Below are 17,462 nucleotides of genomic sequence, written 5' to 3' on the forward strand. Positions count from 1 at the left end.
TTATCTCATTCCTGTTTGCAGGACATTACTGTACAAATTTACCACTGTGTTTCCTACATTAGAACAGTGCCTCCATGTGATAGTGAATTCCACAATTTAATGACTCTCTGGGTGAAGAATTCCCCTGATATTTTAAAGTTCTATTTATTAGTGACTATGTTATATTTATGACCCCCTCGTTTTGAATTCACCCACAAGTGGAAACTTCTTTTCTACATCTATCCTTTCAAACTCTTTCTTAATTATAAATACCTCCACCAGGTCATCTTTCAACCTTCCCTTTATTAGACAAAAGAACCTGAGCTTTTGTATAGTGCCTCAAAGATGACCAATGTGATTTTAACCAATTATTTTTTTTATGTATCTGATCAATGTTGTAATAGCAAAAATGTGTCAGCCAATTTACATGCAGAAATATTTCCTCAAAGGGCAATGTGACCGTCTGTTTTTAATGATGTTGGTTGAGAGATAAATATTTCCCAGACAACGGCTAGAATTTCCCAGCTCTTCTTTAAAATAGTACCATGGCTTTTTTATTACATCCACTTGAGCAGACAGATGGGGGCATTGGTTTATTGTCCAAAATGAAAGATGATCCCTCTAAAAATGCAGTACTCCTGCATTATGGGGATGATTTTCCGACCGGGTTGCAGCCAGCGCAAATCCCGCTTTTTTTTTTATAAATGTTTTTTTTTTTGGTTTTTGAACAAGGTATAATTACCGTTATGTACACAGGATAAGAAACATATATACATATATATATACACATATATAGAAGAGAAGGGCACACCCAAACATACCAAAGAGAAGAAAATAGTACATAGTAAAAAAAAAAAATACAATAAAAAATAAAATAGAATAACTGGTAGGGTATTGTGCACCAGCTCAACAGCAGCAGCTCTGTACACCTGGCAAAATTATTTACAACATGTAAGTAGGTGACTGTTTGCGGGGGGGGGGGGGATTGGGGAGGCAAATATACATTCGGGTGCCGGGGAGATAATTACAGTGGGCGATACTTGGCTGTGTTTCGTGTTGTTGTCGCTTGCTTTTCCTTTCTTTCCTCAGGTTTAGCCGTCCCCCTCCCTCCCAGTCTATCTCTCCCTTTCATGCCTTGGCTACCTTCCCCATTTTCTTAACTACTTTCCCCTGATTCTTGACTACTTTCCCCTGATTCTTGGCTACCTGGCTATTCTTCTTCTTGTGCGTTGGTCACAAACAGGTCCCGGAACAGTCGCGTGAATGGCTCCCACGTTCTGTGGAAGCCTTCGCCTGACCCTTGGATGGCGAATTTGATTTTCTCCATTTGGAGAGATTCCGAGAGGTCAGACAGCCAGTCTGCAGCTTTGGGGGGTGCTGCTGACCGGCAGCCAAACAGGATTCTACGGCAGGCGATCAGGGAGGCAAAGGTAAGGGCATCCGCCCTCCTCCCAGGAATAGAAAATCTCACTATGTTGGGAGAATAACGAGAGATGCCCGAAAATGGGAGCTGCGCTGGGCGCTGAACAGTGCACGATGTTCCCGGCCCACTGCAACTGACGTGACCTGGTTCACACCATTGTGGACGTGAGCCAGATTAGCATATTAAAAGCAGGATTAAACAGTATTACCATATTCAAAATGGGCTTTACCCCAAATTCTTCGGACTCCTCGTTATTCTCGCACACGTTGGCACAATATGAAGCCAATGGGAATCACTACATCTCTCCACCACCAGAGACCAGATGTGATGATCAGGCCGGGTGGAGGGCACAACCCCCGGGTGGTCAGGGACATGCTGGCACTGCACAAGATGGCACTGCCAAAGGGTGGGAACCTAAAAGGGGGTAGGGCATGAAGGGAGGAATTTGCCGACACCATCGCGGGGTGTCAATCACTGGTGGAGTCGCTGGGGCCAGTGATTGCAGGGGGGAGGGTTTTTGCCAATCAGGGCATCCTTTTCTCTCTGAAGGCAGGCCTGCTGGCATGGCTTGCACAACCCCTCAATGCCGGTGTGAATCATGCCTCCCACTCAAAAAAAATAACTACTTGTGGGAAGACCTATTTTAAATAAATTTAAAGTGCCCAATTATTTTTTGTCCCAATTAAGGGGCAATTTAGCGTGACCAATCCACCTACTCTACACATGTTTGGGTTGTGGGGATGAGACCCAGGCAGACACTGGGAGAATGCGCAAACTCCACATGGACAGTGACCCGGGGCCAAGATCGAATCTGCGTCCCCGGCGCCGTAAGGCAGCAGTGCTAACCACTGATCCACTGTGCCACCTGTTATGGGCCAGGGTTTAGAAAACTCCAAGGTATATCATGGCGTTCACCTGACCCATGACTTTTTATAGATTTTGGTTATGGGAAGCACAAGGGTCCACTCTCCAGGTGTTATGCAACAGACCTTAAGTATTTTTAAAACAAAACAATGTTTATTCTATGAAGCCAGTTAACATTTTATAAACAGACAGTAAACATCTTATCAACTACCAACACACACAACCCCACAGATGCAATACTCTACAGGTAACCCTTAATAACTTTCCTAGCAACATCCATAAGTTAAACCCTTTCGGTTTTGTTTTACAAAGACAGCAGATTTAAATTCTCTACAGAAACAGGTATTGCTTTGACATCATCAATGAGCGGAAGACATTCTTTAGCTTGTAGAGAGACAGATCATTTTACACATCTGCTTGCTTTGAATAGAGCTTTCCTACTCTGAAAACGAAACCCAAAACAGAGCCATAAAGCAGCTTTACAGCTCAAAACGAAAGTGAAAGACAACCCAGCTCCACCCACAAACTGACATCTCTGCAGCAATTTGATAAACATCCATTTCTTAAAGGTGCAGCCACCTGACACACCCCTGTTTAATTTTCATCTTTTTTTTCTTTTTTTGTACTATGTATGGGAATATCTTAATGGAAAATGCACCCGCACCGAATTCTGCGCCCGAAATGAAACTTAGGGTGACATTTTCTCCAAAAATGACTTGTATTCAAGTCTTTTGAGCCTTGAACCCACAACCTTCGTGAGCCATAGTTGCAACAATCAAAGCTGACACTTCAATACAACAGTGAGGGATCCTGCATTTTCAGAGGTGCTGTCTTTCGGATGCAGTTTTAAACTGAGTCCCTGTCTGCTTCCTGAAGTGGATATAAAAGGATCCCATTGCACTATTTCAAAGAGCAAACAGGTTATGCCCAGTATCCTGGCCATTAGTTATCTCTCAATCAATATCACAAAAACATCATCCAGTCATTATCATGTTGCTGTTTGTGGGTGTTTGCTGTGTGAATTTTGGCTGCCACGTTTCCTACATTGCAACAATGATCACACTTCAAAATGCTTCATTATCTCTATACATTTTTGTAATTATTTTGATTTGAATCTCTACTTCCTCTGCACAATTAACTGCACATTGGGCACCAAAGGTTTTGCTGCCCAGACAGGTAGCTTGGGGCAGGAAATTTCCTGACCTGGCAGACCTGCCTTAGTTTAAAAGACCCCATCAAACCCAATTCTTGCTTCAGAGAGGTGGGGTGGGATTATGTTGGACAGCCAACCCTGGATGCACATCCCAGGGGGCCGGAGGTTGAGGCGGGCTGGCTAAAAGGTCTTCTAATCCTCAAGTGGGCCCCACCAACCCCCATGACACCTGCATGCCAACCCATGACATCACCTACCCTTATGTTCCCTCATAATCCCCATGCCCTCCAGTCAGACCATTCCACTTCATATTCCACACGCCACCTCAGCTACTCACCTAGTATCCACCATGGGCAGATCTCATGGGCCATGTGGAGATGAAAAAGGTAAACTTCAAAAAAGTTAACAATTTAATACAGTTTTCACTCTACACACTTGATGGGGGGGGACACCCAGTCACAAAACTAATTCAAAGCTTTTGAATCTCAAGAGGTTAATCCCTTATAAAAACAACATATTTCTATTCAGACCCCACATTAAAGACAGCTAATCCTTTAATAGCCCCTTTAAAATGTCAATTAAACTGTGAACTCAAGACTTCTGTTGAGATCATTGTAGCTTTTGAAACTCAGAATATATAATGTCATAACGGTAGCCTTTTGAGAAATGTCAACAAAGACCTCTATTGAAACTCTATTAACAGATGGAAATAAGAACATAAGAACTAGGAGCAGGAGTAGGCCATCTGGCCCCTCGAGCCTGCTCCGCCATTCAATTAGATCATGGCTGATCTTTTGTGGACTCAGCTCCACTTTCCGGCCCGAACACCATAACCCTTAATCCCTTTATTCTTCAAAAAACTATCTATCTTTACCTTAAAAACATGTAATGAAGGAGCCTCAACTGCTTCACTGGGCAAGGAATTCCATAGATTCACAACCCTTTGGGTGAAGAAGTTCCTCCTAAACTCAGTCCTAAATCTACTTCCCCTTATTTTGAGGCTATGTCCCCTAGTTCTGCTGTCACCCGCCAGTGGAAACAACCTGCCCGCATCTATCCTATCTATTCCCTTCAAAATTTTAAATGTTTCTATAAGATCCCCCCTCATCCTTCTAAATTCCAACGAGTACAGTCCCAGTCTACTCAACCTCTCCTCATAATCCAACCCCTTCAGCTCTGGGATTAACCTAGTGAATCTCCTCTGCACACCCTCCAGCGCCAGTACGTCCTTTCTCAAGTAAGGAGACCAAAACTGAACACAATACTCCAGGTGTGGCCGCACTAACACCTTATACAATTGCAACATAACCTCCCTAGTCTTAAACTCCATCCCTCTAGCAATGAAGGACAAAATTCCATTTGCCTTCTTAATCACCTGTTGCACTTGTAAACCAACCTTCTGTGACTCATGCACTAGCACACCCAAGTCTCTCTGAACAGCGGCATGCTTTAATATTTTATCGTTTAAATAATAATCCCGTTTGCTGTTATTCCTACCAAAATGGATAACCTCACATTTGTCAACATTGTATTCCATCTGCCAGACCCTAGCCCATTCACTTAACCTATCCAAATCCCTCTGCAGACTTCCAGTATCCTCTGCACTTTTCGCTTTACCACTCATCTTAGTGTCATCTGCAAACTTGGACACATTGCCCTTGGTCCCCAACTCCAAATCATCTATGTAAATTGTGAACAATTGTGGGCCCAACACGGATCCCTGAGGGACACCACTAGCTACTGATTGCCAACCAGAGAAACACCCATTTATCCCAACTCTTTGCTTTCTATTAATTAACCAATCCTCTATCCATGCTACTACTTTACCCTTAATGCCATGCATCTTTATCTTATGCAGCAACCTTTTGTGTGGCACCTTGTCAAAGGCTTTCTGGAAATCCAGATATACCACATCCATCGGCTCCCCGTTATCTACTGCACTGGTAATGTCCTCAAAAAATTCCACTAAATTAGTTAGGCATGACCTGCCCTTTACGAACCCATGCTGCGTCTGCCCAATGGGACAATTTCTATCCAGATGCCTCGCAATTTCTTCCTTGATGATAGATTCCAGCATCTTCCCTACTACCGAAGTTAAGCTCACTGGCCTATAATTTCCTGCTTTCTGCCTACCTCCTTTTTTAAACAGTGGCGTCACGTTTGCTAATTTCCAATCCACCGGGACCACTCCAGAGTCTAGTGAATTTCGGTAAATTATCACTAGTGCATCTGCAATTTCCCTAGCCATCTCTTTTAGCACTCTGGGATGCATTCCATCAGGGCCAGGAGACTTGTCTACCTTTAGCCCCATTAGCTTGCCCATCACTCCCTCCTTAGTGATAACAATCCTCTCAAGGTCCTCACCTGTCATAGCCTCATTTCTAGCAGTCGCTGGCATGTTATTTGTGTCTTCCAAATGGTTTATTTTAACCTACACCAGATGACCTGACAATCAAAACAGTTCAGCAATTTTTTTTATTCTAATTGACAGCTTTAGCCTGTGTTTTCTCCATGTTTAAAGGGCTGTGGATTTTTAAACAACTTCAGATCATGACACTTAAACAGTTTCTTCTTGAACTCGGCGTTGAGTTCAAATGGCCTTGCTGAGTTCAGGTCTTCGACCTATGTGAATCATGCCCCGCTCCCTTGCCTGCCAGCAGAAATTGGATCTGTCAGAAATGAGGAAACCTTCTGCAACCAGGAACCACAGGGAAACATATTAAATTTATGTTTATTCAGCTGAAGCTCCTTTAAAAGTCCACATAGTCATCCCAACTCTGAAAATCCAGCCTCAACTTGTTCTGAGTCACTGTACTTTACTCTCTGACATTTCTGGTGAGACATACATGAGAGGAGTTGCTCAATTTTATGGTTTAATTTTCAATTCATAATAATCTTTATTATTGTCACAAGTAGGCTTACATTAACAGTGCAATGAAGTTACTGCGAAAATCCTCCAGTCGCCACATTCCGGCGTCTGTTCGGGTACTGAGAGGGAGAATTCAGAGTGTTCAAATTACCAGACAGTACGTCTTTCGGGATTTGTGGAAGGAAACCAGAGCACCCAGAGGAAGCCCAGACAGACACAGGGAGAACATAGACTCTGCACAGACAGTGACCCAAGGTGGGAATCGAACCGGGACCCTGACGTTGTGAAGCAACAATGCTAGCTACTGTGCCGCCCATACCTCCGCAAATCCTATGCGCTGTGACTCCTGCTGTGCTTAATTCTCTGTTTCACTGAACATGAATATGGCACAATTTAAAGGGAGAGAAGTAAACACCCACAAAGATGTTGGCCAATTTCAGTTGTAGTGGGGAATAATCCTGTGGAGAAATAAAAATTGAATTTATGGATCCCCCCCCCCCAACTCATCCAATAAAAAATACCGAGTGACTGTGCTGGGTTCAAGTTGTGATCATGTTGCAAATTGTAATTGTAGGGAAGTATGTAATGTGTATGTAGTAAATGGAGTAATATATCTACCCTTTTTAATTTAAAAAATATCTGACGAGTCGTACCTTGTTTACTCTCCCTTTTCGCCACTCATTTTATATTCAAAACTGTATAACTGCTAACCTTCATCCCTTAACTTCAAAGGGCACTACTTTGACATTGCTGAACAACATGAAGAGAGCCGCATTCACTCAAGTAAGTGAGCGGTGAATCTATTATCTGCATATGTTTCTTTACTTTAAAAAATTTTGCTAGTTGAAGTAAAACGGGCCTGGCAAAGCAACAGTAATAGAAACATTTTAAATCTGTGTTCATCCAGTTGACACACTAGAGTAATAAGTTCAACTGATTTGTTGGGACTTTTGTGATGTAAACTACCATTTAGTTTGCTAATCACTTGTAATTTGCTTTCTACCTTCCATTATTGTATGCTTGGAGCCAACTTCTATTCCTTAACACATGCATATTGTGGGAGGTAATTACAAGTAGTTACAACATGCACGAATTTAAGTGCTGTACCTCAGTGTCGTTCAATGACAAGTGCTAGAATCTCAGTTGGTGCTCAAGTTCTCTCCTTTAACATTGAACAAATAAGACCAAACCTTTTTTGGAAGGGGAAAAAGGCACATTTCTGGAATAGGATTACAACCTAAGGTTGAGGATGGGACAAGGGAGAGGGACTGGGTCTAGGAGCAAAAACAGAAAATGCATATGAACATCAAGTAAGGCAACATTGACATGCTTTGGCCATGGCTTATCTGATTAAGCGTCTCCAACTAAAATTTTTACATTTTTTCTTTCGAACACTGACATCTTCTGTGCACTTTTCAGTTTTGCTGAATTATTTCATATAGCTGTTCTAGAATTCCTTGTTTAATGTTTTTTTAAAGATACTATTAGAACATCAGTAAGGGAATTAAGGTGAGTGAAAGCAAACATCAAAAACTATTTGGTTAGAATTGAGGACAGCATAGTGAAGGTTCACTAAATTGGCTTTTGGGGTCATCCTATGATGAGAGGCTGAGTAAATTGGGCTTGTATTCTCTGGAGTTTAGAAGAACGAGAAATGATCTAATCGAAAACAACAGAATTCTGAAGGGGCTTGATGGGATGGATACAGAGCGATTGTTTCCATTGGTCGGGAAATTTAAAACAGGAACAATGAAAATAAGGAAATGTCAGACGTGTTGAATACTATTTTTCTGTCATCTTTCACAGCAAAAAAAGAGGATAATATACCTGACACTCTTGGGCAGGGGGGGGTTGCGGTTGGAGTCCAGACAGGGGGTGTTGGATCAATAATAATTCACTAAAATTAATGCAAGCAAGAAGACCATAGTAGAAAAATAATGGCACTGAAGACTGACAAATCCCTAGGACTTGATGATTTTCACCCCAGAGTTTGAGAGGCGTGAGTGAGGAAATTGAAGCTGTTGTATCCATAATCTTCCAAAGCGGTCTCAATTTAGGAATTGCCCCCTGGAATGTAAAATTGCGAGTGTAATTTCATTATTTAAGGAAGGTCAAGGAGAGAGGAACTATTTAATAATAGACTAGTGAATCTAACAGGAGGAGTTATAGGAATATATAGTTAAGAATAGAATGATAATACTTGGGGAAATCTGGATTGATTATAGAGAACGAATGTGAATTTGTAAAGGGGAGATCATGTATAATGAACCCAATTGTGTAACTAAAGTGGTAGGCAAGGAAATGTCTATGGATGTAATTTATATGGACGACAAGAAGACATTCAGTAAAGTTCCACATAAGAGACAATGAGCTTGTTAAAGCTCATGGAGCTAAAGGCAAAATTATTTTAGCTGGTTCAATTAAACAGTAAAAGACAGAGTAGGAATAATGGGTATATACTCAAATTAGAAGGAAGTGAACAAAGATTAATGGTGTAGTAAATAGTGTAAATAAGAACATAAAATTAAGAAAATACGGTGATAGAGGTAATAATTGGAAAAACTGTGACAAATGGATGTCAGTGCAGGTAAATAGGAGGTCATCAACTTTAGACCAAGGAAGGACACACTTGAGTATTATTTAAACTGTAAAAAGCTAGGAATGGAGGAGGTCTAGAGACTTGAAGCTGTTGAGTAAATTGGGTACTCATTGAGTAAATGAGAGGTGTAAATGTCTCTAAAATATAGTAGCCAGATCTTTAAAATCCAATAGCCAGATATAACAAATAATCAAAAGAGCTAATGGAATGTTGGCCTTTACAACTAGACATCGAGCATATAAAGGGGAGGAGATTTTGCTACAACTACACACAGCCTTTTGTTAAACCATTGGAGTACTGGGCACCATACCTTAGAAAGCCTATATTGACCTTGGAAGGAGGGTAGTGCAGTGCAGATTCTACAAAATATTACCAGGGCTCCAAGGGTTAAATTGTGATGAAAGATTACATGAACTAGTCTTAAATTCCCTGAAATGTAGAATTTTACGGGTCATTTGATTGAGGTGTTTAGGATTTTGAAAGGAATTGATAGGCTAGAGAGAATTTTTGTCCACTTGTGAGGGAGTCTAGAACAAAGGGATATCACCTTAATCAGAGCCAACCATTTAGCAGAGAAGTTAGGAAACATTTCTACATGTAAAGGGTGTTGGAAATGTGAAGCTCTCTCCCCAAAAAGCAGATGATGGCACAATTAGTTCATTTAAATCTGACCATGTTATATTTTTGCCAGTCAAGGGTACAAAGGGACATAGAGCCAAGGCAGATGGATGGCTATAACATGTGGATCAGCCGTGATCTCACTGGCTATCAACAGACTCAAAGGGCTGAATGTTGAAGGAATCTTAAAACCAAAAGCCCACACTTTAAGTTATCTTAAATAATTCAAGATTTGAAGCATCAGATTTAGGTTCCATACCAAAGTGACCAGCTCATTTTACTTGATTTGTGTAAATTTAGAAATGTGCACACTAAAAATATGTCTGCATTACCAGTGTCTGCATTCTGTTTGTTACTGCAGATCCCCCGGAAAACTGTCTACGACCAGTTGAATCACATCCTAATTTCAGATGAGCAGTTGCCAGAAAACATAATTCTGATCAATACGTCAGACTGGCAGGGGCAGGTATGCATCAACAATTGATTACACTATGGAGTAGTACTGAGGGAGTGCTGCATTGTCCTGTTTTGGAGGTGACATTTTCCCCTTCAAGTGAGCATTAAAGATCCCATGAAATTATTTGAAGAAGAGCTGAGGCATTCTATCAATGTCATGGCTAATATTTATCCCTCAACTAACACATTGACACAATGATCAGTCATTTATTTCATTGCTTTATTTAGTTGCCTGCTGTGCACAAATTAGTTGTCGCATTTCCTTATTTACGACAGTGACTACAGTTCAAAAGTACATAATTGTTTTTAAAGTGTTTTGGGACATCCTGAGGACATGAAAGGCACTGTATGACAACGTCTTTCTATATTTAGATGGAGAAAACTTTAACCTATTGCCGTTTTAATGACTTTTGAGCCATAAGGCGACATGCCTGTTTTGGCAATAGCAATCTTCTGTCCAGTCCCACCACGAAAATGAACAAATATGCTGACTTGTCTCTATGCTGATTTATGATGGTGGCACATAATTATTTACTCCAAATTTCTCTCCTGCACAGCTGAATCCTTTCATTTTGAAGTTTGCTTTTTGGCAACTTGTCTAAGCGTTCTCCATTCAGTCATGCACCGTGATTGCAGGTGTCGACAGACAATCTAACTGTGGACCATGTCACCATTGAGAGTCAAATCCACACTCGCCCAATTCTAACAGAAATTGATGGATCGTGATCAGGAATGGCATTCCCAGCTGGTTTTTCTACGATACAGGGATGCTGGCACTAAATGTAGCACGCAATCATAGACTGGAGATTAAACCCAGCCCTTTCTATTCCCTGTCTCCGATATACCAGTTATATGGAGAGGTTTGATTTCTTTATAAAGCCGAATGATTATAAAACTAGGCGAGTAACCCAGAGGCTATGAGCTCAATTCCCATCACAGACAAACTGAATCCACTAAATCTGGTTGTTTGTGAGCCGGTACCAGATAAAATCATGAAGCTGCTGAACTGTTGTAGAAACACTAATAATAATCTTTATTAGTGTCACAAGTAGGCTTACATTAACACTACAATGAAGTTACTGTGAAAATCCACTCATGCTCTGCACGAAGTTTGAACCCCTAGCCAATCTGGCTGATGTGGTTCTTGTCTCACACAACATGGCTGTCACTTAATACCCGTAGTAATTAGTGAAGGGCAATAAAATGCAGCCAAGAATGTATAAATAAAAATGGTCGGTCACCATCAACTGGTGCATTTCAACAGAATCCACTTGCCTCCCAACCATTCAGCACTCTTTTCAATACTCATTTTCTGTACTACCAAATAGAAAAAATAGAATTTGATACTCTGTTAGCTCCTAATCCTCTGCTGCTAGTGGATGTGGGAAAATGCTCAAGTTTGACGCATTTGGATTTTTGTTTCCTCCACTTTGAGTTTTGCTTTCATTCAAACTGTTCCCCAAGCCTCCAATTTGGTTTGGTACTGTCAATTTTGGTAGTTAAAATTGATTGTAACTCTGCGACTGAATCAGAGAATAGGATACATGTTTAACAATACTTTACTGCCTTACAGTATGTGTCAGAGTTACTACAGAAACACAACCTCCCCATTGTGTGCACGTGTTCCTCTGCAGATGTACAAGCAGCATTCACAACCATCGTCTCCAGGATACAACGCTTGTGAGTTGGAACATTCTTGATTATCATTGGTTATAATTCTGTATTGTGATGTATAAGCAAATGTGTGTGTGTGTGTACATATAGAACATCGAAAAATACAGCACAGAACAGGCCCTTCGGCCCACAATGTTGTGCCAAACTTTTGTCCGAGATTAAGAACAAATTAACCCACACCCCATCATTCTACCGTAATCCATGTACCTATCCAATAGCCGCTTGAAGGTCCCTAATGTTTCCGACTCAACTACTTCCACAGGCAGTGCATTCCATGCACCTACTACTCTCTGGGTAAAGAACCTACCTCTGACATCCCCCTTGTAATGGTTTGTTCCAGCAGGGGAAAAAGTCTCTGACTGTCTACTCTATCTATTCCCCTGATCATCTTATAAACCTCGATCAAGTCGCCCCTCATCCTTCTCCGTTCTAATGAGAAAAGGCCTAGGACCCTCAACCTTTCTTCGTAAGACCTACTCTCCATTCCAGGCAACATCCTTGTAAATCCCCTTTGCACCTTTTCCGAAGCTTCCACATTCTTCCTAGAATGAGGCGACCAGAACTGCACACAATACTCCAAATGTGGCCTTACCAAGGTTTTGGACAGCTGCGTCATCACCTCACGGCTCTTAAATTCAATCCCTCTGTTAATGAACGCTAGGACACCATAGGCCTTCTTCACAGCTTTATCACTTGAGTGGCAACTTTCAAAGATCTATGAACATAGACCCCAAGATCTCTCTGCTCCTCCAAATTGCCACAAACCCTACCGTTAACCCTGTATTCCGCATTCATATTTGTCCTTCCAAAATGGACAACCTCACACTGGTCAGGATTAAATTCCATCAGCCACTTCTCAGCCCAGCTCTGCATCTATTCTATGTCTCTTTGGAGCCGACACCAGCCCTCCTCACTATCCACAACTCCACCAATCTTTGTATCGTCTGTAAATTTACTGACCCACCTTTCAACTCCCTCATCCAAGTCATTAATGAAAATCATAAAAATAGCAGAGGACCCAGAACTGATCCCTGCGGTACGCCACAGGTAACTGGGCTCCAGGCTGAATATTTGCTATCCACCACCACTCTCTGACTTCTATCGGTTAGCCAGTTTGTTATCCAACTGGCCAAATTTCCCACTATCCCATGCCTCCTTACCTTCTGCATAAGCCTACCATGGGGAACTTTATCAAATGCCTTACTAAAATCTATGTACACCACATCCACTGCTTTACCTTCATCCACGTGCTTGGTCACCTCAAAGAATTCAATAAGACTTGTGAGGCAAGACCTACCCCTCACAAATCCACGCTGACTATCCCTAATCAAGCAGTGTCTGTTCAGATGCTCAGAAATCCTATCCCTCAGTACCCTTTCCATTACTTTGCCAACCACCGAAGTAAGACTAACTGGCCTGTAATTCCCAGGGTTATCCCTATTCCCTTTTTTGAACAGGGGCACGACATTTGCCACTCTCCAATCCCCTGGTACCACCCCTGTTGATAGTGAGGACGAAAAGATCATTGCCAACGGCTCTGCAATTACATCTCTTGCTTCCCATAGAATCCTTGGATATATCCCGTCAGGCCCGGGGGACTTGTCTATCCTCAAGTTTTTCAAAATGCCCAACACATCTTCCTTCCTAACAAGTATCTCCTTGAGCTTACCAGTCTGTTTCATACTGTCCTCTCCAACAATATGGCCCCTCTCATTCGTAAATACTGAAGAAAAGTACTTGTTCAAGACCTCTCCTATCTCTTCTGACTCAATACACAATCTTCCGCTACTGTCCTTGATCGGACCCATCCTCGCTCTAGTCATTCTCATATTTCTCATATGTGTAAAAGGCCTTGGGGTTTTCCTTGATTCTACCCGCCCAAGATTTTTCATGCCCTCTCTTAGCTCTCCTAATCCCTTTCTTCAGTTCCCTCCTGGCTGTCTTGTATTCCTCAAGCGCCCTGTCTGAACCTTGTTTCCTCAGCCTTACATAAGTATCCTTCTTCCTCTTAACAAGACATTCAACCTCTCTTGTCAACTATGGTTCCCTCACTCGACCATCTCTTCCCTGCCTGACAGGGACATACATATCAAGGACACGTAGTATATGTTCCTTGAACAAGTTCCACATTTCAATTGTGTCCTTCCCTGACAGCTATGTTCCCAACCTATGCACTTCAATTCTTGTCTCACAGCATCTTATTTACCCTTCTCCCAATTGTAAACCTTGCCCTGTTGCACGCACCTATCCCTCTCCATTACTAAAGTGAAAGTCACAGAATTGTGGTCACTATCTCCAAAATGCTCCCCCACTAACAAATCTATCACTTGCCCTGGTTCATTACCGAGTACCAAATCCAATATGGCCTCCCCTCTGGTCGGACAATCTACATACTGTGTTAGAAAAGCTTCCTGGACACACTGCACAAGCACCACCACATCCAAACTATTTGATCAAAAGAGTTTCCACTCGATATTTGGGAAGTTGAAGTCGCCCATGACTACTACCCTGTAACTTCTGCACCTTTCCAAAATCTGTTTCACCAATCTGTTCCTCCACATCTCTGCTGCTATTGGGGGGCCTATAGAAAACTCCCAACAAGGTGACTGCTCCTTTCCTATTTCTGACTTCGACCCATATTACCTCAGTAGGCAGATCCCCCTCGAACTACCTTTCTGCAGCTGTTATACTATCTCTAATTAACAATGCCACCCCCCCCCCCCCTCTTTTACCATCCTCCCTAATCTTGTTGAAACATCTATAACCAGGGACCTCCAACAACCATTTCTGCCCCTCTTCTATCCAAGTTTCCGTGATGGCCTTGTACAGCTCCCACCTTCTTCAGAATGCGCTCCAATTATCCAAATACCTGAAGCCCTCCCTCCTGCAGCCACGTGTTCAACTGCTCTCTCTCCCTATTCCTAGCCTCGCTATCACGTGGCACCGGCAACAAACCAGAGATGACAACTCTGTCTGTCCTGGCCTTTAACTTCCAGCCTAACTCCCTAAACTTGTTTATTACCTCCACACCCTTTTTCCTACCTACATCGTTGGTACCAATGTGCACCACGACTTCTGGCTGCTCACCTTCCCCCTTCAGTATCCTAAAGACACGATCCGAGACATCCCTGGCACCCGGGAGGCAACATACCTTTCGGGAGTCTCGCTCGCGACCACAGAATCTCCTATCTATTCCCCTAACCATTGAATCTCCTATTACTATTGCTTTTCTATGCTCCCCCTTCCCTTCTGAACCCCAGAGCCAGACTCAGTGCCAGAGAGACCTGGCCGCTAGGGCCTTCCCCCTGTAGGTCATCCCCCCAACAGCATCCAAAACGGTATACTTGTTTTGAAGGGGAACGGCCACGAGGGATCCCTGCACTGTCTGCCTGTTAGTTTTCTTTCCCCTGACTGTAACCCAGCTACTCTTGTCCAGTACCTTTGGTGTGGCTACCTCCCTGTAACTCTTCTCGATAACCCCCTCTGCCTCCCGGATGATCCGAAGTTCATTCAGCTCCAGCTCCAGTACCTTAACACGGTCTCTGAGGAGCTGGAGTTGGGTGCACTTCCCGCAGGTATAGTCAGCGGGGACACCAGTGGTATCCCTCACCACCCACATCCTACAGGAGGAGCAAGCAACTGCCCTAGCCTCCATCCCCTCTTACTTTACAGAATTAGCTGCCCCGTGGACCAACTGGACCTCCGCCCTCCGACTCTGCTCCCAGTCAGCTGTACTCTAAACTCCTGGCTCCCTTCACGCTCTTTGATAAATATAGGAAATGAAATGTAAGGAGCACCTTACTCCCTCCTCACCTAACTCCCTCAGTCACCAAACTCTCATTGTAGCACTCAAATGCACCAAGTTCAGCACTCCCTCAGTCACCAAACTCTCACTGTAGCACTCAAATGCACCAAGTTCAGCACTCCCTCAGTCACCAAACTCTCAATGTCGCACTCAAATGCCACAAGCTCAGCACTCAGTGCAAACAAAGTCTGCACTGTAACTAGCTCCTATTTATACTGTGACTCTAGCTTCTGAAAGCTGGCCTAATGCAATTAACTAATTAACAAGCTCCAGCTGCAAGTAAGTCCAAGTAGAACCTTGTTTAAAGCTGTTTCAAAATTCACCTTCTTGTGGACCAAACAGCAACTTTTAAGTTAATTAACTAAATAAAAGAAATACTAGACTTTAAATAAAAATGAACCCTTATACTCCCTCAGTCACCAAACTCTCACTGTAGCACTCAAATGCAACAAGCTCATCACTCAGTGCAAACAAAAAGAGGCAACATGAGAAAGCATAAGAAAGCAATGTGTTACACAGCAAGTTATTATCTGAAATGCATTACTTGAAAAGGTAGTGAAAGCAAAATCAATAATAACTTCAAAACTGAATTGAATAAATACTTGGACTATGAGGAAGAATCAAGAAAATGGAACTAATAAAGTGTTATTACTGGCACAATGGGCATCTGTGTAGATGTTATTTGTTTTCCAGCTGGATAGCTGCCTGCTAATGTTTGTGTGATGGGGATCTTTGCATAGAATGGTACACCTGAGGGCATTTATCACACTGCTTATATTATATTGTCAGCTACTGTTTCTAAGCACAACAAGTTCAAGGATTGTCCAAGAAATACTGCAGTCATCTGTGAGCTCCTCATTTTGAAGGCATATTTGTCGAGTACAACCAGAGTCTCCAGAGAGCAGGAAAAATATAAACAAGTGAAAGGCTGATGGGGCCCATAATCGGGGTGTGTCTTTAAAAAGAAGACTCAGTTGAAGCAGGCTGCTTGTCAGGACACTGTGTTCCCAGGTTTCGTTTCTGGAGAGAAGAGGCCAGACTCCTCCGCACTGGGTGAAACTTAGGACATGTTTTCGAGGAAGTTGGTTTGATGTGTTAACTGGCAACCAGTGGGTTGGCCAGGGACAGCGTTTTGTCTGACAACAATCAGTTATTTGTTCCTGTATGATGCTTTCTGAGAGAACTGGGCAGAAGTGTTTAGACCTTGGAAGTGAAAGGAATGCTCTCTTTATCTTGCTTGCTGAAGTGAAATAACTGCTCTATTGTTCTAAAACCAGTGAGTGCCTGGCACATCTTTGCTGTGAATCTGAAATGATCCTGACTCTGCAGAGGAGGGAGATAACTTTGCCAGAGAAGTCATCTCAAGCATATCAGGAAGAAGTATTAAAATGAAAGCTGAACTTCAGAGAAACACTGATAATCAAAGATCATTATCTTTTTATTTTATTAATATTTCCTTTACCTTACCGCCATCCCTTTCCCTTTGTGTGTGTGTGTGTATCGAGAGTGGGGGTAGTTAGAAAGGGGGTGTTGGGAAAGGGGTATTAGATAGTCAGTTACATTTTCTGTATGTTTAATTATAATACTGTACATAATAAAAGGTTACTGTGTTAAAGTTACAAACCTGGTCACTGTAGTTTATTGGGCTCAGCCAAGGACCTCGGGTATTTTAAATAAAATCTAATTTCACCTGTGTTGCGAGTCCAGGTCAAGTGGGGCTAAAATTGACCGCCCAGGGTGTTATACTTCCTCGAGTGTAATGCCCACTGGTTGCCAATTAAACCACAATTGGGCCCAATTTTGGACACTATGCCAAGTGAATCTAAATCAATTTTGTAAAGGATCTTCATAACTTGCTGGCTTTTGCACGCCATGCCTCAATTTATAAAGTCCAGCATCCTGTTTGCCTTTAAACCACATTCTCAACCTTCCCTGCTCCCTTACAAGATTTGTGCACATCTACCCTATTCCTATGCCCTTTAGAATGTGCCTTTTAGCTGATATTGCCGCTCCTTGTCCTGT

At 42.4% G+C, this 17,462-nt stretch overlaps 1 protein-coding gene across 4 annotated transcripts in view; it reads left to right on the plus strand.

Moving 5' to 3' along the window:
* pacs2 (phosphofurin acidic cluster sorting protein 2) overlaps nt 1–17,462 on the plus strand; it is a 338,514-nt gene that overhangs the window by 277,879 nt on the left and 43,173 nt on the right. For 2 of the 4 annotated variants that reach the window (XM_038784039.1, XM_038784040.1), the window contains exons 14-16: nt 7,021–7,071; nt 9,867–9,971; nt 11,535–11,641. In XM_038784039.1, coding sequence (XP_038639967.1) covers nt 7,021–7,071; nt 9,867–9,971; nt 11,535–11,641 — 263 coding nt within the window. The remainder of the gene's footprint in view (nt 1–7,020; nt 7,072–9,866; nt 9,972–11,534; nt 11,642–17,462) is intronic. The other 2 variants (XM_038784041.1, XM_038784042.1) reach the window with 1 other exon arrangement.

The sequence above is a fragment of the Scyliorhinus canicula genome, chromosome 2 (assembly GCF_902713615.1).
Source record: "Scyliorhinus canicula chromosome 2, sScyCan1.1, whole genome shotgun sequence".
Taxonomy (NCBI): domain Eukaryota; kingdom Metazoa; phylum Chordata; class Chondrichthyes; order Carcharhiniformes; family Scyliorhinidae; genus Scyliorhinus; species Scyliorhinus canicula.